General features: G+C 36.6%; 2 protein-coding genes across 3 annotated transcripts in view; one reads left to right on the top strand and one right to left on the bottom strand.

The window, feature by feature from the left end:
* LOC109039983 (uncharacterized) overlaps nt 1-811 on the top strand; it is a 28,563-nt gene extending 27,752 nt beyond the window's left edge. For both annotated transcript variants that reach the window (XR_002009783.2, XM_019055728.2), the window contains exon 4: nt 120-811. Coding sequence is in view for 1 of the 2 variants with exons in the window: in XM_019055728.2 (XP_018911273.1) it covers nt 120-145 (26 nt within the window). In the remaining variant the exon portion in view is untranslated. The remainder of the gene's footprint in view (nt 1-119) is intronic.
* Nucleotides 812-3,237: 2,426 nt separating this feature from the next.
* Nucleotides 3,238-27,383, bottom strand: part of Msh6 (DNA mismatch repair protein Msh6) — an 85,997-nt gene continuing 61,851 nt past the window's right edge. The window contains exons 13-16 of the mRNA XM_072297115.1: nt 23,825-23,980; nt 20,415-21,065; nt 12,137-12,266; nt 3,238-4,072 (exon numbers count right to left, since the gene is read on the bottom strand). Coding sequence (XP_072153216.1) covers nt 3,284-4,072; nt 12,137-12,266; nt 20,415-21,065; nt 23,825-23,980 — 1,726 coding nt within the window. The 3' untranslated portion in view covers nt 3,238-3,283. The remainder of the gene's footprint in view (nt 4,073-12,136; nt 12,267-20,414; nt 21,066-23,824; nt 23,981-27,383) is intronic.

The raw sequence follows: 27,383 nt of genomic DNA, 5'->3' as shown, positions 1-27,383 counted from the left end.
TTTTTTTTTTTTTTTTTTTTTAAATTTTATAAATACTTTTGAGTGCATTTTTCCTTCTGATTTTATTCATAGAACTTGAATATTAATTGCATTATTTTTGGATGGTTTAATTTTAACAGTTCCTGGCTTGTATCAGGCATTCTGAAGCTGGATCTAATCTAGCACAGAGAAACCCAGCTATAGCATGTCAAAACTGAGAAGAAGAGATTTGAAGTTACAATACACCATAAAAGTTCAAAAATTAATCTTGAAACCTTATATTTCTCATCTTGGAGTTGTTGAAATCCATTACAACAGCTATTGTATGTATTATCGTACCGGTGGCTAAGAAGCGAAACCATGTATCTCCACGGTAACTTTGCTACGTGACAGACTTCTGTAATAATTATTTTTTTAATAAAACTAGTCAACATAATTTGTTGAAAACTTTCTTGACTTATCTTCTCGCTTCTTAGCAAAATATGCTGTGTAAATTTCAAGCTCTAAAGTTGGTTCCTTTCTCTTCGGAGAAATAGGCTCAGAGTTGATATTTTGAAACACCACAATAGAGATACCTCGTTTCGCACATGCACGATTGCTGTGTCACTATAAATTAAATTATTTTATACTGTCTGTGCTACATTAAATTATATTTTACCTGATGAGTATATGACACTCAAGATATTCTTGCAAAAACTCATTTAATGATCAGAACGAATTACGATTATTTTCAATGGCGCCATCTATAACCAATGAGCACCTCTTTGGAGTCACTCTATAGGAAGGAGAAAATAAATCTAGTTCGAAAATTAAAACTTTAATTCAAGAACAAGTTTTTTTTTCTTTCTTTCTTTTCGATTTTAGACATAGAACCACAATGTCTTTACAAGTATTAACGGTAATGCTTAAGTAGAACAAGTTTAAGTAAGAGAATAAATACACAAACGGGAAATTCAGATTAAATTATGGCGAGTAAGCTCCTCATTCAGAAAACACATCATAGATCAAAGCATTTAAAAATATCGTAGAAAACATCTGATATTGAAAAATTCGAGAAGAGCTAGATTTCGAAACACTTATCAAAACGAGAAAAACAAAAAAAAACCTTCATTGGCAATCAATTTTCGACTCAATTGTAGGATTCAAATGTTCATTACAGCAAGAAGCCTTTTTTTACATGGACCAAAAATAATACATTTCTTTTCTTTTCCAATACAGCAATAAAATTTAACATGGAAGAATGATATTATAGACGAATGATTTTATACTGTAACTTTATAACAAGTGAAGATAGAATTTGATCTTGCATGGATTTGAAAGTACAAAGGCTGTCCCAAAAGAGCTAATACTGGTGCTGTAACTTTTGAACTAAGGCAGCTAAATAGGTGATTTTGGTTGCTTTAAAAAGGACAACTCAATTTCTATTGAATGATACCAAGGCTTAAAAATGCGCATAGTTATGAAGGTTTGAAAGAAAAAAAAAAAAACATCTTTTTACCCTACTGATGACTTAAAAACACTGCTCTGGTGCTGTCTGATTGCAGACATAATCAAAACATTGAGATTTGAGTCGTCTCGCGATATGTCAAGACCTGTGCTCTCAGCTTTCTTATTTTTCTAGACTCAAATCTCAATGTTTTGGTTATGTCTGCAATTAGACAATACCTAAGCAGTGTTATACCTAATATAAACGCAATTGAGTCACTTAATGAACATTAGAATGCCAGGAAGTTTGCCGAGGAAAGAAAGCCTTCACATTAAGACATTTTTGCGTCCTGCTTTAACTGTGATCAAGACTCTTCTTTTAACTGTTTCTAAATTGCTGGGAAAATAAGAAGGGTTACTCGAACCAACTTGTTTTCAAGCGTCCTTGAGACTTTAAATAATTCCTTACTTACTATATTTGTCTTCTGACTCTTAAACTGATAAAAAGAAGATTAAACCATATTCTGAATAAATTAATTTATGAAGACTTGGGGCTATTAAATAAACGAGGTAAAAAATTAATGGATGACATAAACTGATAACATAATGCAAAGTGAGAATTTAGTAAGTGAATAAAATATTGCTTTACTAATAGTTATGCGATGGTTGGTGATTAATGCATATCACCAACTTAAGTCATTAGGTTGCTGCCTTCCTGTAACGTTACAGGTATGCATTATTTGACATTTTAAATTGGTAGTGTGCATCTAATAACTTAAAACCCTTTTCTATCACAATGCTAGTTTGCCACTCATGCTGTTTTTCCACCTACACCCTCCATCATTCGACGGCTTTAGCCAGAATCCGCCAGACTGCATTTACAATGTCTAATCTCTTCTAATGTTCTACAGGAAAATAAATGACATGAGGCCTTGAAACTTCCTGCTTTACCCTCCCTTGAGTACAGAAAATATAATCATAATATTTCTGTAGAAAAATTCAATGGTTCTGTTGTTTTGAAAATTGATTAGTTTTTTAGAACAGAAGTAAAACATGGATTTAAGCAACGTATGATGTAGTTGAGCTAGTTCTGGTAAACAAGACTCGATGGCCGCCATATTTTGAATCAGAACAACATTGCATCGATCAGTTTCATGTTTTCAGCTACTTGCCATTTTTATCAAATTTTGAGATCGCATTTCTGTTGTCTTGAGACTGGAGAATGCACTCACCAAATTTGACGAACAAATTCAATGTGATATGAGCGAGGGTTTTTTTTGAGGAGAGATATTCGCATTAAATACTGATATTGAAACTGCACTCCAATGCGATATTTTTTCTCTAAAAAAACCATGCCTCCTTTGTGTTGAATTGGATTGTAAAGGAAAATGAATCTGAATATACTGAAGACAGTCTCGTGACAGCAGGGAAGCAATCTCAAAATTCAATAAAAATGACAGGTGGCAGAAAACATGGAACTAATTGACGCAATAAATCACTAGTTGTTCTGACACAAAATATGGCAGGTATCAAATCACCATAATTCCATCCAACTATGAGTCCAATTTAAAGTTGTTACCGAGTTTTTTATAATACATACTTATAATAAAAGATCATAATTGACAAGAGCTTTGCAGAGAAATTTACAGGAAAGAGGTAGTCGTTTGTAAGAGAAAAAAGGAACTAGTAAAACAAAGTTTCATGAGTCACGATGTACAATTGTCTTAGATCATCATATTGAAACCAGAATGTTTAACAATTAATCTCTAACTGACCATGAGTATTATATCAGTTCCTAGTCTTAGTTAGAAAAGGGATAGAGCAAAAGGAATATGAGCTTTAAATTTGAGTTTATTAGAAAAAGAAGGACAATAATACTTCATGGTAATTCAAGAGACCAAGTGGCCACACTAAGGAGAGCATTTACCTTCAAGGAGCCGCGTAGTAATTTTTTGACAGATCTCTTGCGACTAATTTCTGATTCTAATTGTTTAGCACACTGCTGTGCTCGTTTTGTGATATGAGTCGGAATACCACCTAACCTGGCAGCATTAAAACCATACGATTTTGGACAAGCGCCTTCTCCAAATTTATACAAAAATATGACTTTCTCTTCAGTAGCCTCATCATCATTATCATCATCATTCTCAACCATGCATGTCATGTGGCCAAGCATTACGTCAGGGTTCTTTCGGAAATCTTCGACAAGCGAATGATAGTGAGTTGAAAACAGAGTCCTACATTTCATTCGGCAGAGTTCTTTGAGAACAGCAGATGCAATGGCTGTGCCATCATAGGTGGATGTACCTCGACCGAGTTCATCAATTAAAGCTAACGAGTGTGTTGTTGCATGATGCAGAATTGAAGCAGTTTCGCAGAGCTCGACATAGAATGTGCTGCCTCCTGCCATTATATCATCATTTGCACCGATCCGGGTGAATATTCGGTCAACAGGGTTGAGCTCCAAACTTTCTGCTGGAACATGGCAACCCATATGTGCCATGATTACGATTAAGCCTAGCTGTCGCATGAGAGTTGATTTACCGCCCATATTGGGTCCAGTGACTAATATGACATGAGGATCTACTCCGATGATCGTGCTGTTTGGAATAAAGGTTTCATCTACTGTGTTGCAAGGATATTTACCTTCAATCAACTTGACATAAGTCTGAAATAAATGAAGAACAAACGAGCTGTAACAATGATTGATAGAAAATCTGCGAGGCAAACATTGACATTTTTAATTGAATGGCTTATTTGAAGAAGATCGTAAGTTTTGAGAAAACATGAAAAAACTTGATTTCTCCGACAATTTTTCTTCCATGTGTTTAGAAAAATTAACCAACGTTCAACATACCAATTATGATAAGACCCTAGTCACACGAGGAGGAATGGGAAAAGCAGGCAAAAAAAAAATAATTGTTTGATACGCCCTCTTTCCAAAAAACTGCTCAGCACTACTAACTTCAGCAATGTTATAACTGTCAATTAGTATTCAAGTTTTATGACAATTTTAAAAACTTTAGCTCGTGCCCTTGCTCATAGTTTTCAACATGCAGAAGCACCCCTGCCCTTGAAGAGATGGCTCAAAAATGAAGCCCTTTTTCCACTGAGGTAGCTAATCAACTTATAGGAAAAGATGCGCGATAGTCCAGGCAAATAAGCCAAAAAAGGGGCCATAGCCTGCAGGAATCCTGGGTAGCAATGTTTTCAGTAAAATCTTTGTAATTTTTGACGTTGAATCCAAATTTCAACTTTGCACCAAGAGGTTCCGACCAGAAAGTTGCCAGAAATGTCCTAAAATTGCTTTCTTGGCGGACTATGGCCTGTAACTTGGGAAGAGTTTATCTGATAACAAAATAAGCCACTTTCAAAATATAAGCTCGTTGTAAAATTTTTTTTATGCATTTCTTTGCTCAGGGCAAAATTAAACCCACTGGAGGGTGCCAAACTTCGGAAAAAGAGGAGAAATTGACATTTTTTTGTGGTTTTTGACCATTAGTCCAGTCATTCTAGCTTTTTACCCCGGACAAATTAGCACAAACTTTTTCCTTGGTATATAGAGTCTCTGGGTACCCAATAAGACAGAAAAAAAAGTTTACCAAAAAATTCCACGGGGAAAGTGGTCAAATCGCAGTTTTTCAAAATGGCGGCTTACGGCGATTTTCAAAGAGGACGTACATACGGCTTTCCCTTTATAACTCAAAAATAATGCGTCAAACAAAAAAATTGCAAGACATCAGTTTGAAAGATCATAAAAATTTGATTAAGAATCATGTACAAAACTTAGGCTTTACTTTTTTTTTTCTTTCCGAATTTTAATATGTAAAAACAACAACTGGCAAAATCTGCTGAAAATTCACGATTTTTCGGGTTCTTGACCAATTTTAGGTCAAAATAATTAATTTAAGGTAAAAACAACGGCACCACTGAAAAGTACGCTAAATTTTACATAAGTATACCCATTCATTTTACCTTTTCATCTTATATGACCTCATTGTGAGACGAATCATTCAAAAATATGAAGTCAATATTTAACAACAAATGCAGATGTTTTTTTCCGTTTCCAGCGCTTTCGATCAATTATTTTTCCACAAAAGTATATTTTATATATACTTTTTAGAAAGGTGATAGAATTTTCAAGACGAATAACACACTGGTTTTCCTTTAAATTTTACAACATGTACCTGAAAAGCGTATTTGGGAATTACGCTGAAAACTGATTTCTCTAGAAATTTCAGAATTTCAACGATTTTCGGCTTCTTCACAGCTGGAAACTGAGAATACGATTCAACGATGGTAATAATCGTTTAGTGCATAAAATTTCCCAAAAATTGCATACCTAAAATTACTGCTTCGAATTTCTTGAAGAGGGTTAGATATGACGTTAAAGTTGTCTATTGGAAAACCCAGCTGCTCGTTTACGAACATTTTTCTTAACATATACCCAAACTTTTCAAGTTTATTAATTTTTGTTTGAAGTAAATTTTACGGTACCAATGTAATGGCACATGAAAGTCAAAAAAATGTCAATGAATAAATATTTGATGGTATTTAAGTGTACTTAAAAGGCAATTTTTGAGACGGTAAAAATTTACAAATTATTCAATAACAAGGCTTTGCCTTAGGTTTTTGTGGTTTTTCATGGCTGCAAACAATTTTATTCATCAAACCATGGTAATCAGCGAAAAGCTGGTAAAATTTTATGTAAGAAATGTACCTTCATTTGTATTTTTGGCGTCTCTCGTGAAAATACAGAGGCAATGTTGAAAAAAAGTGCAATTTGCCCGAAAAAAATTTTCCCGCTGTTTTTCTTATTTTTCACGTTTTAAAAGGAGTTTAAGAAAGAAAACAAGGTGCGAAATGAAATTCATGAAATTTCCTACAACATAGGGCAATTGAAAGTTGCCGGAGAACCTTTTAGAGGGGTCATAGCACTGAATTTTGGTTTAAAAAAAGTTTTAAAAAAAATGATGAAATGTAATTTTTTAGTTATTTTTGAGATTTTACCGCTTTAAAGTGAGCTTTAAAGTTAAAATAAATGATGTAACTGAAAAGTACGTTAAATTTTGGTCTAAAATGGTGTGTTCGACATCCTTTTAAGTAATTATATTTGCCTGTAGGATAATTTCTTCTGGGATCAAAAATGACATTTTTCTGAAAAAAGACCGTTTTTAGCTCCATTTTCCTAATTTTTAAGCATTTTAAAAGTGTTTGATCAAAAAACCACTGTGACCACGTAAAAGTACATAAAATTTACAATAAGAGAGGGTACCTTGTTCCAAAAATTTCCATAATTTTTGGGTTTGACACGGCTTTATTTAAAATTGTAAAAAATGGCAATATTTACAGAAAATTGAGTTTCTATGCAAAACACCATCCCTGAAAAGATCATATCAATACAGCAAATATTCCATCAATTTTGAGAAGTTATTTAAATCATTTCTGGAGAGCAAAAATGAATTAACGTAATATAAAATAAATAATAGGAGGGAAAACTGACCCACCTCCTCCTCCCTGCTTTCTACAAAGTGCGCAAATGGATATATGACCGCCAGTACGGAACTAACGGATACTTCACGCATACAAAGTGAGGACAATTTTCATCATATTTGTGCATACACTCACATAAAAATATACGAATAGGACAGAGCTTGGCGAAATCTGTTCATTCAAGGGTTTCTAAAAACATTGCGGAATGGGACATCTCACATATGAGGGAAGTTATGATGCGAGCACAGCCGCCGCGCCGTGAAGCGCTTTACGTGAGGGATTGGGTTGTGTAATGGCGGCAGCTCGGGGAGCGGGTCTTTTTGCGTCAATGAACTAATAGTAAAACTAATAATTATTAGGATAAATTCAATACACCATTGAAGGTTTGGAACTTTTGGGCGGCCGCTGATCAAGGATTATAACGAAAGTACAGATGTCAGTGGGGGGCGGGGTTGTAAACAGGAAAGAGGGGTATGCACCTATGCTTTACGTGACATACCGCAGGCTCGTGTGAAATGAGGAAATCTAAGTAAATAAGAAGGAAAATAATAAAAACATTAAAATTTTACTGCCCTCGGCATCTTGTCAGCCGAATATGCGACATTTTGCACATTATTTAATATTATTTACAGGGTTCATGCAAGCTTGAAAAGTGCTTGAAAAGTGCTTGATTTTAAAAAAAAAATTCAAGGCCTTGAAAGTGCTTGATTTTTTGGAAAGTGCTTGAAAACGTGCTTGAATTTCTCAGATCCACTTTTCGGAGGTTTTAGTGTAAATAAAAACCTAGAAGTAGAAAATTTAAAGGAGCAGTCCCACATAGCACAGCGTTATGTACATGAGTTTACCGATGAAATGGAGAGCTTATCCAGTATGGTAATAACCAAAGAGTTAAGACAAAGTGTATCAGGTGCTCGCAGTAGATATGCTACCTATTTAGAGGAAGAAAAGAAAATCAAGGCTCTCACAGCTATTAAAAATGAAAAGTCAGAAAAAACGAAATCTCTACAAGAGAGAAAAAGACGCTTATATGAAGATGTAAAGACCTTAGAAAAAGGTGCAGACGACCTGGCAGAACAAGCTGAAAAGAAGCAAGATCTCTCATTAATTGTTAAGTCCAATAGTTTCCGCCAAAGTGCCAAAAGAAAAAAAGAAGAGTTAGCAATCGTTGAAGGAGAAATTTCGAAACTCTCCAAACAGTTGTGAAAAAGAACCATAAGTCTCGGTTAAAATCTATAACTTTTTAAACTGCTTGTAAAAACATTTTTCTTCATACCTACATTTATTTAATTTCACATTAACATTTTTTTCTTTTTACTTCTGGTTTTTTTACCTTATTTTTTTTCAATGATGTGGGTCCATTATCTTCTTGAAAGTGTTTTTTTTTCTTCTTTCGTCCGGTTTTTTAGTGTTCATAAAGACTCTTTTTTCAAATGATGTGCCGTTCCATACTCCAGACATACTCCTTACGTGTAGCTTCAAATTAAGAAATCCCACTTTTAAAATTCAAATATTTTTACAGTAGTGAAAGACTATCAGAAAACATCTTGCTTCAGCTTTATCAAGAATGAATCTTCAATTTTGAGCTTCTTGTCCAAGTACCCTACTATTCTCATGAATTTAATCCATCGGGTAGCATGCAGATTTTCTATTAACTCTTTCATAAGTTGCACCATCTTCAGCCCATCTTATACCTATCGATATCCATCGGATTTAACCCATCGGATAGCATGCAGATTTTCTATTAACTCTTTCATAAGTTGCACCATCTTCAGCCCATCTTATACCTATCGATATCCATCACTTCTTAATGATTAACGTTGTCTCAATGAATATGAAGGTAAGATATTTATTTATTATTATCATTTATTTTTCTTTTTATTTTTAAACCAACGTTTTGAATAAATTGGAATAAAACATTCAGGTGTAAGTATGGATGGGTAGTTGGTCGAAAACTTATGCGGTGAGCCAGGATTTTACTTTTTTTTGCTTAGAATTTAGAGGTATTTACTTACTGGGTTGTCAGTATTGGTACTGATACTTGGGATGGTCTTTCATTTATACATCCGTGTATTTTTTAATTAGAGGAAAATACTCATTTTAGTTGGTTGTTGATATCTGTCTCGCTATTAGGAGTTTTCATGTCAAAGGTCCTGTGGAAAAATTTCTTGAATCTCGCGCAAAACTGCTTCCAAAAGGCTCTTGAAAGTGCTTGAAAAGTGCTTGAAAATTCAGAAAAATGTGCTTGAAAAGTGCTTGAATTTTTAGCACTGAGGCTGCATGAACCCTGATTTAGCTTTCAATAGACCGAGTAAAAAATTAGTAGAGCTTTTATTTCATTACTCGGCTTTATATTTCTTAATCTGTGTCAGTTAAATATTCGACGATACTAAAACAATTGCATTTTAACACTTATACTCTCAATTAAACTGCTTGGAGGACGAGGCACATAAGTGCTATTTCGAGAAAAACATGTTTAAAGTTGCTAACTATTATACACAGCCTTATGGCAGGAAGAGAGTTCAAACTCACATTTTGATGCTTAAGCATTGGATGCTTCCGGTGAATTTTTCACAACTTTATTTCAAACCTAGAATTAGTTGGAACCACTAAAATGTGTCATATTTTTCGAAACCTGCACTTATGCGCCTTGTCCTCCGAGCCCTCAATTGCTTTTTTACCCTGTCTTATTACCTTATATTATAAATTTTTAAACCGAAACTGACAAACTTTCGTCAAAATACTAGGGTATACTAGGGTAAACTTTCGTCCAATGTCATGAAAATTAGCCGATAAACAGATATTTTAAAAATTAAGGCCGCCATCTTTTTTCCACCATCTTGAATTTTGATTCAGACTGAAAGTAACGTCAAATTCGAATTTACCAGATCAGAATACCAGGATACACCGAGTTTCATGAAAATCTGCTGATAAATAGGTAGTTTTCAAATTGTGCCCGTCATCTTTAATTTTAAAAAATCATAGCCACCACCTTCTTCCCTCCATGTTTGATTTTAATTCTGGTTAAATTCGACATCAAATTCAAATTCTCTAGGGCTAAATACAGGGTTATACTAAGTTTCATGCAAATCAGGCAATAAACAGGTATCGAACAAGTTATTGCCGCCATCTTGAATTTTGATTTAGACTGAAAGTAACGTCAAATTCGAATTTCTTAGGTCGACATACCGGGATACACCAAATTTCATGAAAATCTGCCGACAAGTAGGTGTTTTGCCGTTTTTTTTCTTAGAATCTTTAGCTGCGATAGTCCAAACAGTGAACGGATCAGATATGCCCCCCCCCCCCCCCCCCCCTGGCCGACCATCTTTGCTCTAAGGTGCTTCTCCCTTTACTATGTACCATGACTATCAAATTAATAACAAAATTTATTTCAAAAATAGTCGAATATACGCAAAAAGGGGCACATTAATCGAAATTCAAGCCAAATTTTCCAAAACGTAAAAAATGTCAAATTTAACACCATTCCATAAAGGCCCTATAAAGGTCTTATACCTTCAGTTAAATTTTGATGTAATATGTGTTTTGAAAAGAAAATTTCACGCTCTTTCCATTGGTGCCAACAGTTTTGAGAGAAAGAAATCTGCCAAAGCTGTATCTTAAAAGTTACAAACCGAACTTGAAATTTCAAGAAAATTCTAGCCTTGTTTTTCGGTGTCTGACCTCGCAGCTCGGCACCAACAAGTCAAAATTAAAAAAAAACTTATATATGTTTGTAAGCAGAATTTCATACTCTAAAAAAATGACAAGAATGATTTTTTTCACCGGATGCACTAGAATCACGCAAAATCGGGGAAACGCTGACAAAGTCAACAATCAATTTATACGTAATTTTAGACGGCCGCCATTTTGTTAAAAGCAATTTTGACTGTGTTCACGAGGGGGGCTAATGGTTAACTTTTTTGGGGGGGCTCCAGACATGTTTTGGAGCGCTTTAAAACACTAGAGAAGTTTGTGCTAATTTTTCCGAGGTTAGACCCTTTTTTTGGCTAGAATGACTGGACTACATTGCTTCCTTATTCCGTCTGTCAAACGATCTATTGACAGATGAAGTGAAGTTGATGGAAATTTATAATGAATTGCTATATTGCTAAGATTATGTAAAATTGTTTTAGGGCGGTTTTTGACCATTATTCACTTATTATCCGTTACTATGTACCAAATCTCTTGGGTGGTGTGAAAGAAAGTCATAGCGATATTATATTTGTTACTTAATTAATTAGTTATGTCACATAAAATGAAGTTAATACATTTTATACAGAATATCACACTCATTTCATACTCTGAATTTTTCAATCCATACGGTTAGCGTGAAGCTTGATTTCCTGGCACAACTGCAATGCCACTATCATAGTAGAGCGCATTAGAGGATACGACCCTCTGACTTGTTTACACCTTATTCTAGTGACAAAAGTTGTGCCGATAAATTATTATAACTTTTTTCAATTGATTCTGATTCATTCATCTCAAATTACAAATTGCGCAGTAAAGAAGTAAACATATAATAAGTGAATAATGGTCAAAAACCGCCATAAAACAATTTGACATAATCTCAGCAACATTGCAATGCGGTTACTTCCTTATTTTTAACTCGGTGCACGTAATTCATTGTAACTTTCCATCAACTTCACTTCATCCGTCAACAGATCGTTTGACAGACGGGAAAAGGAAGCAATGGTCAAAGACGGCAAAAAAATGTCAATTTCTGCTCTTTTTCCGAAGTTCGGCACCCTCTGATAGGTTTAATTTTGCACTGAGCAAAAAAAAAAAGCATAAAAACAATTTTTTAGAAAATTTAACAAGCTTAAATTTTGAAAGCGGTTTATTTTGTCATCAAATCAACTCTTCCCAAGTTACAGGCCATCCAATTTCAGAGCATTTTTGCCAAATTTGGCAACTTTACGGTCCGAATCTTTTGGTGCAAAGTTAAAATTTGGATTCTGCATCAAAAATTACATAGGAAACTCTCAAATCATTGCTACCCAGGATTCTTGCAGGCTCTTTTTCTAATTTGCCTGAACTATGAAGACTAATTTTGAAAGAACTGAGTGGTAGTTGGATACGTTCACCCTAGAAGAATCATATTCCATCAAAAACTCAATTTCTGAAAATTAGATATTTATGCCCTTCATCAATTAAGGATTCCAATAGAGACTTAATGATGGGAGGAAGAAGAAGGAAAATCTTCGAACTATGTGTCACATCGAATGAGATGGCTTACCTGCTTATTTCTTTGAGCTGGCTCAAACTTGGGAATGCATATGGTTTCCTCTGTTCGACAATACTCGGCTAAGGAGACTAAAACGTCGAGAACAGCTGTGCACTCCACTGCAATATTCCATGCTTCCGACCTGAGAGAAGAGGAAAATATAATATTTTACAAAACAGTCATTGAGACAAACTAAAATTTGAGGATCACTAGACCTAAGGATACAGATAAAGTGGATTTCTAAAAGGAGTGATGCCATTATCTCAATTTAGAATTTTGGCCACTAAGGTCCTTTTTCCTGTGGACAGACACAAACGTTTTTTTCTTAAGACTTTCCTTTCCTTTCGTTGGATTTCTTCTGCTCAATGACACGTAATTGAGGACACCGCACGAATAACAGCCTTTAATTGGAAACAACATTGTGAGAAGAATGCACTAGAGTTTTGTATACAGGGTGTCTCACGAAAAACGAGTCACCTTGAATATCTGCCGAACGCGTCGGAATTTCGAAAAACGGTATAAGACGTGTTCGTTTATATCGAGGGGGACACCTTTTGGCTTATTTGACATTTTCCCAAACCGCGGGAAGGGCGCGGGGTGCCCTACCCGTAAGTCGAACTTTTCAAATGGCACCCCTACTTTTTTATTTCAGAAATCAATTCTACGCAAAAAAACAAGCCACCCTGTCCAAACCGAATGTAAATCGGACAATTTTTCAGTGATTGGCAGAGGTTGAAACATTTTTTTCATGCTCTTTTCAAAAATTTCCCACGCCCAATGGAATTGCCGTATCAAACCAAACTCTCCGCCAAAAATATTCTTAAACATTGCACTTTCGATAAAAAAAATCAAAAAAATGTCCTGCACTCGAAATCTGGAGTACGCGGAGCCCTTCTTTGCAACATTAAAATTTGTTTTACCGAAAATTTCCGAGGGGCGCTCATTGGGAGGGAGTAGTAAGTTTTAGACAAGAATTATTATTCTTTTGTCTGAAGCATAAGAAACCGTGTCCATGAAGAAGCAGCTAAGTAGAAAAAAAAATGGATTAGCTTTTTTTTTTGGGGGGGGGGGGGGGTCAATGACTTGAGCCGGACCTTGATACTTCTGAGGACGCTATTTTTCCGCGGGGCGTTGTTTTTCTACTTAGCTGCTTCTTCATGGACACGGTTTCTTTTGCTCCAGACAAAACAACGCCCCGCGGAAAAATAGCGTCCTCAGAAGTACCAAGGTCCGGCTCAAGTCATTGACCCCCCCCCCCCCCCCAAAAAAAAAAAGCTAATCCATTTTTTTTTCTACTTAGCTGCTTCTTCATGGACACGGTTTCTTATGCTTCAGACAAAAGAATAATAATTCTTGTCTAAAACTTACTACTCCCTCCCAATGAGCGCCCCTCGGAAATTTTCGGTAAAACAAATTTTAATGTTGCAAAGAAGGGCTCCGCGTACTCCAGATTTCGAGTGCAGGACATTTTTTTGATTTTTTTTATCGAAAGTGCAATGTTTAAGAATATTTTTGGCGGAGAGTTTGGTTTGATACGGCAATTCCATTGGGCGTGGGAAATTTTTGAAAAGAGCATGAAAAAAATGTTTCAACCTCTGCCAATCACTGAAAAATTGTCCGATTTACATTCGGTTTGGACAGGGTGGCTTGTTTTTTTGCGTAGAATTGATTTCTGAAATAAAAAAGTAGGGGTGCCATTTGAAAAGTTCGACTTACGGGTAGGGCACCCCGCGCCCTTCCCGCGGTTTGGGAAAATGTCAAATAAGCCAAAAGGTGTCCCCCTCGATATAAACGAACACGTCTTTTACCGTTTTTCGAAATTCCGACGCGTTCGGCAGATATTCAAGGTGGCTCGTTTTTCGTGAGACACCCTGTATAATGTTCCACAACAACTGTGTTATGCTGATACCCTTTTTTTGTGTTTGGGGTGACCTTACTGATGGACTATTGGAGCTAGGCTAACTTGAGCTCAAAGACTAAAGGAGAACGGAAACATAAAGTACGGGACAAACTTTTATACAACAAAAAGATAAGAGTTGTGGTACACAGAGCTTGACACCTGGCTGCCGACAGGCTGAGAACTTAAAACTCTAAGTATTGTTGCCAACTTGATGGGGTTTCCTTACACTACAACACTTTCCCGTCTATTAAAGTATGCCAGGCGGGTATATATTGCAATCCTTTTCCCATTTTCACTGGAAAATATTTAACTTAAAAATTTAGTTTATAGGCTATCATTGCGCGCGACAAAAATTATCGGGGAAATAAAAAGTAAAAATCATTATAATCGTGCAAGATTAACACAAAATGAAATTATTCCTTTGCTGACTAAACAAGATGATGTCCATGTTAAGTAAAACCATAACATTGGCACCCTCAAAAGGTATTTTCATAGAAAACGCAATTTTCCGGGAAATTGGTAGGTGGAAGGAAAAACTAGGGTCATTTCCGATTTTAGCAGCAAAAAGTAAGTCTAGTTGCCACTATAGGCATTGCTTGGAACCGAAAATAACGTTAATAACATGAAGGATGCATGAACGGCATTTGCGCATTAAGGCTGCTCTAGAGGCCTGACTTGACTCAGAAAAAAGAGTTCTTCACCTTTCACCGTTACCTATCAATGCTCTATCTATGCCTCGTAGTCCAGGGTACAGAAAATTCGAAGGGAGCAATAACAGACTATACGTGTATAGGCTCTTATCACCCCACCAAAAACATTTCCACGTAAAGATGAACTGGCAAGCTAAAATTATGAACATCCGTCGCCCGAAATGCAGTGATAATACACAAAATTGGAGCCAAATAAAGAGGTTGTTCCATCTACCATTGAAACTGGGCCCAGAATGAAATCTCCTCATCTTTTCAGGTATCAAAGGGCATGGTCAGGGACACCCAAAAATGGTTGAATTTTTTCCAAATTCCCCCCTGGAGAGGGGGGGCGGGGGGTTATATGAAAAACGGTTTTTTCGCTATAACTTTTGAACGGTTTGAGATATCGATTTGAACTTTTTTTAAATGAAAGGTCGTTTAAAGAGCTTTCTTTTGGTATATTATATTTAATAGTTGGGTCAATTTTTGACCAATTTATGGCCTGTCAAAAATTTTCCATGAGTCCAAAAATCAGATTTCTGTAGTTTAGAGCAGCGACGATCGCATGCAGTTGAACAAAAAACTGTTCAACTTATAGCCCTCTCTCTGACGGTTACAATGAGCCCAAGATCATCTTAGGGAAACGGTTTGTCTCCGAGTTATGCTTCTTCAAAGTTGGCGCGGCGGGGTCCGCTTCCGCGGGGCAGCGCTCCGGAGTACGATAGTTCACTCCCACCCCCCTCCCGTCATGCCACGCGACGCAAACCGAGGAAGACTACCTTTAATGATCATTTGAACAGATAAATTCACACAATATACGCTATTATGTTGTACAAGTATTATTAAAATTATATTGAAAACGCTCTATAAAATGAGAAGCAATATACCTGGATCCGGCACTGTGGTGTTAATTTGCCGCAAAGAATATATATGAGCCGATAATTAAATGAGCCGAATATTGTGCAACAAATTGTTGAGGACGAGAAATGGCTCCGAAAAAAAGTAGTTTTTGAAAACCTGACGACAGATCATTTTAAACAATTAGAACAGTGGAGGAGCGAAGATCTTGACACCCTCTCGGGAAGTTATCAAATTGGACTTGCAGCAAGTTATATTGCAGACCATTTTGCTAATGGAAAATATTGCTTTCAAGTTGAAGGAAAACTTTTTCCAGATTTTCAAAAATATGATATTTCCTTAAATTCGCCTCTTCTTCTTCGATCGCGGATCCTATCGAGGCATAAATCAAAAAAAGAATATCATGTATTTATATTAATCGACACCAGTAAAAAATCCAGCGAGGCCTTTAAAGCAAGTTACTGCACATGTAAGAACGGTGCAGGTACCATCAATCCTTGTGCTCACGTCGTAACTATACTGTGGTATTTGTTTTACGGGCGCTATCACAAAAAACCAGCGCCTTCAGCCTTTTTGAACGAGTGCTTCCCTCTCAGAAAAGTCGATTTTGGCTTTTCAGACGACGAAGATGAGGATGAAAATGCGGATCACACTGCCGATGATCCTATGGATTGCGGTGATGATTAATTCGGTGAGATTCCACTCTTCTATTCATTATATTAATATACTTTTTATTAATACTTGTACAACATAATAGCGTATATTGTGTGAATTTATCTGTTCAAATGATCATTAAAGGTAGTCTTCCTCGGTTTGCGTCGCGTGGCATGACGGGAGGGGGGTGGGAGTAAACTATCGTACTCCGGAGCGCTGCCCCGCGGAAGCCGGACCCCGCCGCGCCAACTTTGAAGAAGCATAACTCGGAGACAAATCGTTTCCCCAAGATGATCTTGGGCTCATTGTAACCGTCAGAGAGAGGGCTATAAGTTGAACAGTTTTTTGTTCAACTGCATGCGATCGTCGCTGCTCTAAACTACAGAAATCTGATTTTTGGACTCATGGAAAATTTTTGACAGGCCATAAATTGGTCAAAAATTGACCCAACTATTAAGCATAAATACAAAAAGAAAGCTCTTTAAACGACCTTTCATTTAAAAAAAAGTTCAAATCGATATCTCAAACCGTTCAAAAGTTATAGCCAAAAAACCGTTTTTCATATAACCCCCCGCCCCCCCTCCCCAGGGGGGAATTTGGAAAAAATTCAACCATTTTTGGGTGTCCCTGACCATGCCCTTTGATACCTGAAAAGATGAGGAGATTTCATTCTGGGCCCAGTTTCAATGGTAGATGGAACAACCTCTTTCATTCACATTGATTTAAAGTTTCTTCTCACTTCAATATTTTTATCGGGAAAACGCAAAATATAGACGGACAAATAATTTCAAAAAATCGATACAGATTTCTCAATTTTTTTTTTTTTTTTTTTTACGCTGTACGACAAAAAAAAACTGATAAAGTATCGATTTTTTTATAGGCTATTCTGGGAATCTTGAAGAATCATCATGCCAAATTTAAGTATGATCCTTCAAGTAGTTTTTCTGCCGCAGTAAATGTCATAGAAAACAGTCAAAATTAGTCTCTACTTTATAATCTTAAAAACATCATATCTCGGTTGATGACACATTTTGAAACGTCAGGCACCAAAATGTACGGCCTTTGAATCTTGAAGAATCATCATGCCAATATTCAGCATGATTCTTTGAGTATTTTTTTGCTGCGGGGGGACAAAAGTTAAAAGTAGCCAAAATCGGCACTTCCTAGTATTTACGGTATATTATAGCATCAACCAACGCTTATGGGCTTGTCACCCAGAGTGTTTGTGGTTGCTGTAGAGTTGTTGGAAGGCGTTTTCTATGCATCTTTCTATGCATCTATGCATCTTTCTATGCATCTATGCATCTTTCTATGCATCTATGCATCTTTCTATGCATCTATGCATCTTTCTATGCATCTATGCATCTGAGGTAAGCTCTGTCCAGTTGTTACACTTATTTACATTTTTAGCTTCGCGGGAAGATCCGCCAATCTCCATTATTAGTGCAGTGTCCTCAATTATGATCATGAGACTGGATTCATTGTATTTTCGTAAGTCCTTGTTCTTTGTGTTTGCACAGGCCATGAGAAGGACAAGATCTAGTATCAAAACCGATGGGGCAGCCAAGACTTCACGAATTCTTTCATTCATACCTTAGTACTAATTCTATTTTTTCCTTCATAAACCAAAAAGTTTCGTTCTAGCCTACTTTTCCTTCATTTCTAAAAATTATGACCTAGAATTTCTTCAGATTTACTATTTGGTTCCAAAGATCACAATAATTTTCAACACCTCACTTTCCATGGCTTGTAACTCTGCTTTACCCTATCTGCCAGAAAAACAATGTTGTCCGCAAATGCTAATAGTTTGACAACTTCCCAATCATTCTTTTAATCTCCCAATTTGCGCCTTTTTGGATGTCGTCCAAAAAGAGCCAAAGAGCAAGAGGCTAAGTTTCCTCAGTATATACCTACATCAAAAATTATTTGTGTGCACGTAAGTCATTGAACAGACTCCTTATAATGGAGATGTTGCACATGTGAGGATTTTGCAATTCAAGCACTGATTCTTATGTAGAATTCCGCGAAAAATATAATGGTACCACTGGTTTTCTCTGAAATCAACTCCCAAGCTCAAAAAAAGCTCTCAGAGTTGGGGCTGCAAAAAAAGGGGATATCCCACGCTACATTGGAGGTCTACCCCTATATTGAGTCACTCTCTCTATGCAAAAATAGGGAGCAAATATATTGGCACGGCTGCTGTGTTTTTACTTTAGTCCAGGCAAACAAGGAAAAGAGCCTGCAAAAATCCCGGGTAGCGATGTTTTCGTCGATTGCTGTGTAATTTTTGACGCTGGATCCGAATTTCAACTTTGCGCCATTAAATTCGGACCGGAAAGTTACCAAATTTGGCAAAAATGGCCTAAAATCGGCCTTTTTTCCGGATTATGACCTGTGACTTGCTAAAAATAGATCTGACGATAAAATTAGGTATTTTCGGAAATAAAGCTCGTTAAATTTCCTATAAAAAAGTTCCTATACTTTTTTTTGCTCAAGGAAAATTCAAGCGCGCTGACGGGCTCCAAACTTTGAAAAATGAGCGAAAGTTTGGTTTCTTTGCGGGTTATGGCCAGTGACTCGTCCAAAATTAATGTAACGACAATTTAGTTGCTTTTAAAAAAAATTCGTAAATTTCCCATAAAAAAATTCCTATACACTTTTTTGCTCAAGGTAAAATTAAGCGCGCTGGCGGGCACCGAACTTATAAAAATGAATGAAAATCGCATTTTTTTGCGGTTTTTGCAAAAATCCCGGGAAGTAATGCTTTCAGTGATTTCTACGTAATTTTTGACGCTGAATCCGAATTTCAACTTTGCGCCAAAAAATTCGGACCGGAAAGTTGCCAAATTTGGCCAAAATTGCCTAGAATCGGCCTTTTTACCGGATTATGACCTGTAACTTGCTAAAAATTGATCTGACGATAAAATTAGTTATTTTCAGAAATAAAGCTTGTTAAATTTCTTATAAAAAAGTTCCTTTACACTTTTTTGCTCAAGGCAAAATCAAGCGCGCTGGCGGGCTCTAAACTTTGAAAAATGAGCGAAAATTGTGTTTTTCGCGGTTTTTGCCCGATGTCTCCTGCTTTAAATCGTTTGACGAGTAATTTCTGGACAAATTAAGTGAAGATGATAATATTTACACTTAGTGAAAAGAATTGATGTAAATAATGATAACCCAACACATTACAGTATGCGCAATTTTCGCACATTTTACAAAGTTCGGAGCCTGCCAGCGCGCTTGATTTTGCCTTGAGCCAAAAAAAGAATACAAACTTTTTTATAAGAAATTTAACGAGCTTTATTTCTGAAAATAACTAATTTAATCGTCAGATCAATTTTTGGCAAGTTACAGGCCATAATCCTGAAAAAAGGCCGATTTTAGGCAATTTTTGCCAAATTTGGCAACTTTCCGGTCCGAATTTAATGGCGCAAAGTTGAAATTCGGATTCAGCGTCAAAAATTACATAGGAATTGATGAAAACATTGCTACCCGGGATTTTTGCAGGCTATAGCCCCTTTCATGGCTTATTTGCCTGGACTAAGAGTGGTAGCCCTACTAGTGTATTTTCTTCCTATAATGCATAGAGAGGGCGACTTATTGTTAATATACATGTAGACTTCCAGCATAGCGTGGAATATCCCTCCATTACAGCCTCAACTTTGACAGCTTTTTTTGAGCTTGGGAGTTGATTTCAGAGAAAACCAGTGGCACCATCGTGTTTCACGGAAAATTCTACATAGGACTCAGTACTTGAATCACAAATCCCTCACACGTGCAACAGCTCTGTTTATAATTTTGCTCATTCGATTTAAAATCAAATCTACACTATAATCAGGATGAAAGTTTAAGAACAAATTTAATCTGATGCCATTACCTCCTGATCAAGGATAAAATCGCTAAATTCATTATAATTAATTAGGTCACCCTATAATTTGAAATCTTCGCCTGCCATTATTATAAATTGCTAAAATTTTAAGTTTTCTCAGTGATCTTTCCCAGAGTTTCTGTAGTTTATCAAAATTTCGTCTACTGCATTATATTCCCTAGGCTTTCCCAGTTTCTCTTATCACTATGAGCCTTGCGTATTGCATACTGATAAGGCATGCAGAGAAATAATTTTATCTAGAGGGTATTCTGGATGCTCAGACAAAAACACAACAAAAAAATTAAGTGATCCAGGTATTCATACCTCTCACAGAACTTCGAGAATAACCTTTGACGAAGATACATTAGGACTTTTCTTTTCTTTTCTTCGGCAGCCATCATTCTCTCGACAAACTCTCTGCCTTCACGGGTGTAATACCTCTTGAATCCTTTCTTTTGTGATTGTAAATCATAATTATCTCCGGCTTTACTGGCAGCAGTTTCTGGAACTTCTAACTGGAACCTCTTTTTGTCCGTGCCAACAAAAATTACATTGCAGCCAAAATGGCGACGCTGTAACCGTAAATAATCTTCGGTCTCTCTTTCAAGATCTTTTAGTTCAGCACACACTTGATCGTAATCGTTATCAACACCTGCAATAGGAATAATGCGACCCACTCTCTGTGCCTCTGCATGATTGAATGCTTTTTTAAAGAAACTAATATGCTCTGACAGGTCAGGAAATTTTCCACTTAATTCTGAATGAGGATGATAGCAGCAATTTGCTAACAGCTCCGCTGAATCTCCAACACCACAACTTTGCAATGTTGTCATCATCTGTTGAATTTTGTCAAATCCATTGATGGTAGCAACAAATTCACAGATTTTTCTTTTGGAGTAAACATGCTCATCAAAAAGAATGGCTCTAGCATCAGGGTGTTCTGCTTTCAATCCATGGCTGCTCTGAGAGTAAATCCTGAAAGAGAGAGAAGAAAATACATAGGAAACACTCGGGAATGTAGATTGTCCAAAAAACAGAATGAAAATTGTTGAGATTGCATAAGAAGTTCCCTCTGAATTAAAATAAACTTTACCATGAAGAGGAAAATGCAAATGGCGATGGCAGACAAATACAGAGTGAAAGAAGATAAACTGCTTCTTACTTCCTCCAGCTATCCGGAATATGCTTCTATTGTAGAAACTTTGAATTTTTGCTCATGAAGAAAACTTCCGAAGTGACGTCTCGTAAGCTCTTTTCGTTAAAATTTCGTCAAGTCACTTTGAACACTTTGTTTTCTTCAATTCACTCACTTTCTACTTCTTTGAAGGTTTACTTCTTACAAACTACCGTAGTTGTTTCACATAATTTTTTTTTTTTTTTTTTTCAGGATATTTAAAAAGATTTTGGCTAAAAATACTACTTACAAGGGCCAGCAACTGCATAGAGCAGTTTCTTTGGAATTTTCTTAAAATTGTTGATCTTCATTCATTGCTATTGCAGTTTCTTACTCATGAGGGAAGTCACTCAGTTTTCCACCTAGATTCTGATCAGAATATGGCCTAAAGTTTTTTTATAAAAAACTATAAAATTCCTATTTCACCATTTTCGCGGAAAGCCCCCCCCCCCCCTCATAAAAAATTTCAAAAAAATCAGCAAAGATGGTCGCTCCCTGAGACGGCAAAACAACGCTCCTTGTGTTTCAGAGCTAAAATAGTATGGTGGCTTTAAGCGTTGCACACTGGCCAAGAGCAAAGCCGTTCGTGGGTGCGAATAAGGTTCTAATGGAAGGTCCAACTTCCCCCAAAATTATATTTCGAATTTGGGGGTGAACCGAACTTAATCTTGACCGTTATATGATGCAGAATCAGAAAATACAGCTTGTCAAGCTTAAAACAAAGGCTGTCCCGAAACAACTGAGACCAAGTCTGTGATTTGGAAACAATGATAGATACCAAAATTCGGTTTGTGGGAGGTTATAGTTCATGCTATTAGCGGTCAAATCTCGATATTTGAGTTTCTTTAGCTGATAACTCACAGAGTAACAGTACTTTAGCCGAGTCGATTTAGTCCATAAGCAACTGTCATCTCATTCAAAGTATCAGTGGCAGAAAGACCACGGCAAACACAATAGCGAATGGCATGACGTTGTTCCTGTTGCAGCTGTGCGAGCTCATTGCGCTTCACAAGGAAACACTTTGTTACGCTATACTGTTTTGGCTGCACTAAACTTTAACGTGGATGAAATTCCTTGATTGCAAAGAGAACACATTTTAACATTTTAGAACCTGCGTCCAGAACAGTGACCACATGGTCAGCCGCGCGGCTCAGGAACAGTTTGGGAAATGAAAAATTACTTGAAAATCCTATAGGACTATTTTCATCTTGTTCCTGAAAAACTGCTTCAACTCGGTGAGTTTATAAACGAATAAGCTCGATTTTAAAGGGTTTTTATTCATGTGTAGAGCCACCATAATGAACCAAATGCCTTCATAAAAAGGGCCGGGGAAATCCAGGATTCATTAGGGAATGAAAAATTTTAGGGAAAATCAGGGAATCTGTTGCAGAAATTGGGAATTACTTTTTTTTTTTGGATGAGGGGAAAAATTCGTTACAGTACCCCCAACATGAGGGTCGCTGAAGGGACCCCTAATCGACCCAACCACTGTGAGATGCAGGGAATTACTTTATTCCCCTACTTTAAGACTAATTTTTCCCTCAAACTTCATTTGAATTTTCACCAGGCGTCAAAACATCATTGAATAAACTGAAAATTCCATGCTCTGTATGGTCATCCTAGAAAACAGCAACAAGCATGGATTCATGATTTAAAGTCCTTTCTTAATCGGGCGGTAAGTTACAAATTTGAAAATTCAGAGTCACTTGTCCTTCATCTCCGAAGCCTTCACAGGCTTCAACTCCGACAATAATGATTCACCAAGGGTGATTACGGCAACATCAAACACTACACAAACAATCTTTTTCAGAAAAAATCTCTGTCACCACTCTTTAGGCCTCTGAATTCTAGAGATGATTCGATTTTATACTTATAATCTTGCTTCACATTTAAATATTCTGGTCTATTGGATTTTTATAAAGTCATCATGAAATTTTGCCGAACACCTTGACTTGTAAAATCAGAACTCCCCTAATCCACTCTCAAGAAAACAGAAAGAAAAGAGCTTTAAGCGGGTCAATTGTTGAATCGTTATCAAATGAACTTAATCCATAAATCCCTATCTTGGCAATGCTATTTATCGATTAAGATTATTCAATATCGGGCCAACAATCAAGGTCAATGAAATGGAGCTTTGCTGGGATTTCCTAGAGGTTATTTCTATCACTCAGTATGTAAAAATTGCTGCATGCAAAGCACTTACTGGTTGCTAGTATATAATAAGTGTTAAAAAATTACAGCTTTCGGCTGAAAGCCTTCAGCTTTCTAACGTGCGATAGAAATTAAAATATGCTGCGATTGAACTCTAAAAATTTTTGTGTTTCTGAACCCTTCTCCTCCTTACGTGGTACCAAAATTTCATAGAGCATCATTAGTAACAGCTACTGCATCTACTGCTTGTCATGAATGACTTAGAGATGATGGTGTGAACTGCGGAGGATGAAAAGGTTAAGTTATATTCAGTACAATCCTGGAGCTGTGCCGCTACATTTTTTAGACATGTGTTTCAAACTTGAGAAAATTGGGGGTAAATATCAAAAAATATGTTAAGCATTATTACTTGGCAAAAGATCGTTCAAGATCGGGAAGTCCACTTATGGCACTACGAACATCACCAATAATTTGAGGTTCTTCAAGGAGAGCTTTGATGGCAGCCTGTCGAGCTTCAATGCTCTTTATGTTCGTTAGCGGACTGCATATCCACTGATAGAGCAACCTGAAACGGAATAATGTGAAAAAGGAGTTACTGTCACAGGTAAAGATAGCAGGTATTTTGGTCAATTTCTGATGGAAATCACAGGATAGTTCATATAAAGATTCTATTCATTAATACCCCTTCCAGTACCCCACCCTCTCCTCTATGCCAAATGGTGTACCTTAATTCATCTACGTTGTAGTAGAAGACCCTAGCCAAATTTTTCAGGTTTTTTCAATAAAAGTTCAGCATAGAATACTGGGGTATGAAGTTAATCATATTGAAATTATGAGCATAAAGGGAAGAGCTATCATTGTTTCTTCTTAGAGGGTCCAATTTCACCATTCCAATTTTTCTCTCTAGTTTTCGCTAATTTAAGAGGAATAATACAATTTCTTTTTTATTGCTTGTTTTCAAAAATACTCATCAAAAAACACTTAAATAATAATGATCTACTTGAAAATTTCACCAAAGGTTTGAATAGAAAAGGAAACCACATTATTGTTAAGATTAAATTTTGGTGGCCTTTGCCATCTCTTGCCCCAAAGGTGCCTTCTGGATGCTGCAAAGTAGGGACGATAGTTAACATAATACATTGGGTGTCCCAAAAGTACCCGGACTGGTGAGCTTCGAAACTAAGATACATACAGACATGATCTTGGTTTCATTTTAAAGATCAATTCAATACCTATCAATTAAGACCCAGATCAGCTCAATTGAATAAAAATTGACCGAGTTATGGCAATTTGAAATCAGTGAGGAAAGTTTACCTCTACGGTTTTTAAGGAAGATTCTTCATCGCCGAAAATCGAAAAATCGGCCTGTAAAGTTAAGCTTATAGTGTTTTTTTTTTTTTATTTTCGAGGTGTCATTTATCAACATTTCGTACCACAAAACACAACAGTTGATAGTGCGTATTATTGCAAAGTGACAAGGAGTCACAAGGAGGAGTGTAAGGAGTTGAGAATGCACATCTCCCGGAAACGGTCGGACTTGAAAGCTTCGTGGATACTCCATCAAGACAATGTGCGGCCTCACACATCGAACTTAACACGTGAATTTATGAGTAAAAATGGAGTTAAAACAATCCCTCATCTCCCTTAGAGCCTTGACTTGGCTCCATGTGATTTTTGGATGTTTCCTACGCTTAAAAAGGAGCTTCACGGACGAAGATTCGAATCAAAGAACGAAATCCAGAATGCAGTTCAGAACTTTTTCAACATCATCCCAAAGGAAGAATTCAGGAAAACAATGTTGGATAAGTGGCAAGAGCGCATGAAAAAGTGCATCCGGTTTGATGAACGGTACTTTGAAAAGCAAAAGGAAGTTATGGAAGATTCGGAGGAAAGCGGATACGAATATTCACTTTTTGAATCCTGATAAGCGAAAAATTTTCCTAAAAAACCGTAGGGGTAAACTTTCCTCACTGATTTCAAATTGCCATAACTCGGTCAATTTTTATTCGATTGAGCTGATCTTTGTTTTAATCGATGGGTATAGAGTTGATCTTTAAAATGAAACCAAGATCATGTCTGTATCCATCTTAGTTTCGAAGTTACAGAACCAGTCCGGGTACTTTTGGGACACCCTATGTAATTGTAAATAGTCCCTTTTTACCGATTTCAATTAAGCTTGAGTTTAGCGACTCGCCCATTCAAATTTTTTGTTGTGTAAATAGTTAAAAACATTTAATAACTTGTAGTTATGTTCATCAATAAAAGTTTTAAAAAGAGTACATCAGGATGATCTGGTAAAGAAAAGGTATCGAAAGTGATACTACGGAATCATATACCTCAGATTGCGATGTTGGAAATTTTCTGTAACATCTATTAATTTTTTCAACGATGACTAAATATCGGTATTCCCTGTAAGGATTAATTATTAATGGAGATGTTGCATGTGTGAGGAATTTGCGAGTTACAATTGATTCTTATGTAAAATTCGCGAGAAACGCAATGTCAACTCCAAAGCTCAAAAAAAACTCTCAAGTTGAGGCCAAAATGGAGGGGATATCCCACGCTATCCTGAGAGTCCACCTCTACATCAAGACAAACTCTCCATGCAAAGATAGGAAGAAAATACATTTACAGGGCTGCCACTTTACTTGGGAGCTCTAAAACTGAAAACACAGCAACCCTGCTAATGTATTTGCTCCCTATCTTTGCACGGGGAGTTTGTCTTGACGTAGACGTGGACTCTCAGGATAGCGTGGGATATCCCCTCCATTACGCCTCAACTTTGAGAGCGTTTTTTAAGCTTGGGAGTTGATTTCAGAAAAGATCAGTGGCACCATCGTGTTTCTCGCGAACTTTTACATAAGAATCGATAGTCAAATCGCAAATTCCTCACACATGCAACATCTCCACTGCCTTCTCAAGAATATTCACCGAAAATTATGTGCAGAAAGGATGTGTCCCAATAAGGATGAAGGGGGGGGGGGGTTAGGGTGGAACTTATTTGCTTAAATCAAACCAAATGTTGCACGGTCTTAAATGGTTCCATGTGCGGTAAAACCAAAAGGATTTGGGGGGAAAAAAATTTAACGCGGCCCGCACACCGCCTAAAGATCGTTATTTTTCCGATTTTTTTTTTTTTTTTTTTTTTTTTTTTTTTTTTTTTTTTTTTTTTTTTTTTTGACATTTTAACCGTCTTTCCTTGATAGTTAAGTTAGAGTCAAAGATTTGACGCTGGATGTTCCAAAATTGGTACAAACACAGCACATAACTTGTAGATTAAGGGACAATTTTTGTTTTTCTCCTAGGTCACTCTCACTTCGCTTAGTAACACCGAAACATTCCGCTCGGCAGCTCTAAAAATCGAAATTTTACGGTTTTTGAACGTATAAGATTAATTTTATGAGCAGCCTCTAATGGTATTAAAAATCCAAAAATTTGTGGAAAGCAAGTCGATACCATCAGTATCAAAGGGCAAATTTGAAAAAACTCCTAGGTCTTTTATTTTTTGTCAGGCGATGCGCGCAATGGCGGAAAACCCGTCAAAAACAACTCAATTTTGACCGTTTTTTCGCTTTCGAAACTTTATTGGACACCCTGTAATGACAATGAAGGTCCGGAAATTCCAAAAATTTGTGCAAAGAGAGTTCATACCCTCTGTAAGGAATACAAATAATATTCTACTTGGTTCCAATACGTCTTACATTCCTCGTTGTCCGGTGCCTGCATTCACATTTAAAACGTCCCGAATACCTCAATTCGGCCGTTTTTTAATTGGGAAATTTATGAGACACCCCTTAATGACACCAAAAGTTCGAACATTTGTAAATGGCAAGTCCATACCAGCAGTGTAGAAGGGCAACTTTTATTAGATCCATAGATTTTCCGCCCAATGGCGGAAAACCCGTCAAAAACAACTCAATTATGACCGTTTTTTCGCTTTCGAAAATTTATTGGACACGTAAAGTCAA

Source organism: Bemisia tabaci, chromosome 2 (assembly GCF_918797505.1).
Source record: "Bemisia tabaci chromosome 2, PGI_BMITA_v3".
Classification (NCBI taxonomy): Eukaryota; Metazoa; Arthropoda; class Insecta; order Hemiptera; family Aleyrodidae; genus Bemisia; species Bemisia tabaci.
Note: the sequence above shows the minus strand (reverse complement) of the source record. Positions and strands in the feature narration are given on the sequence as shown.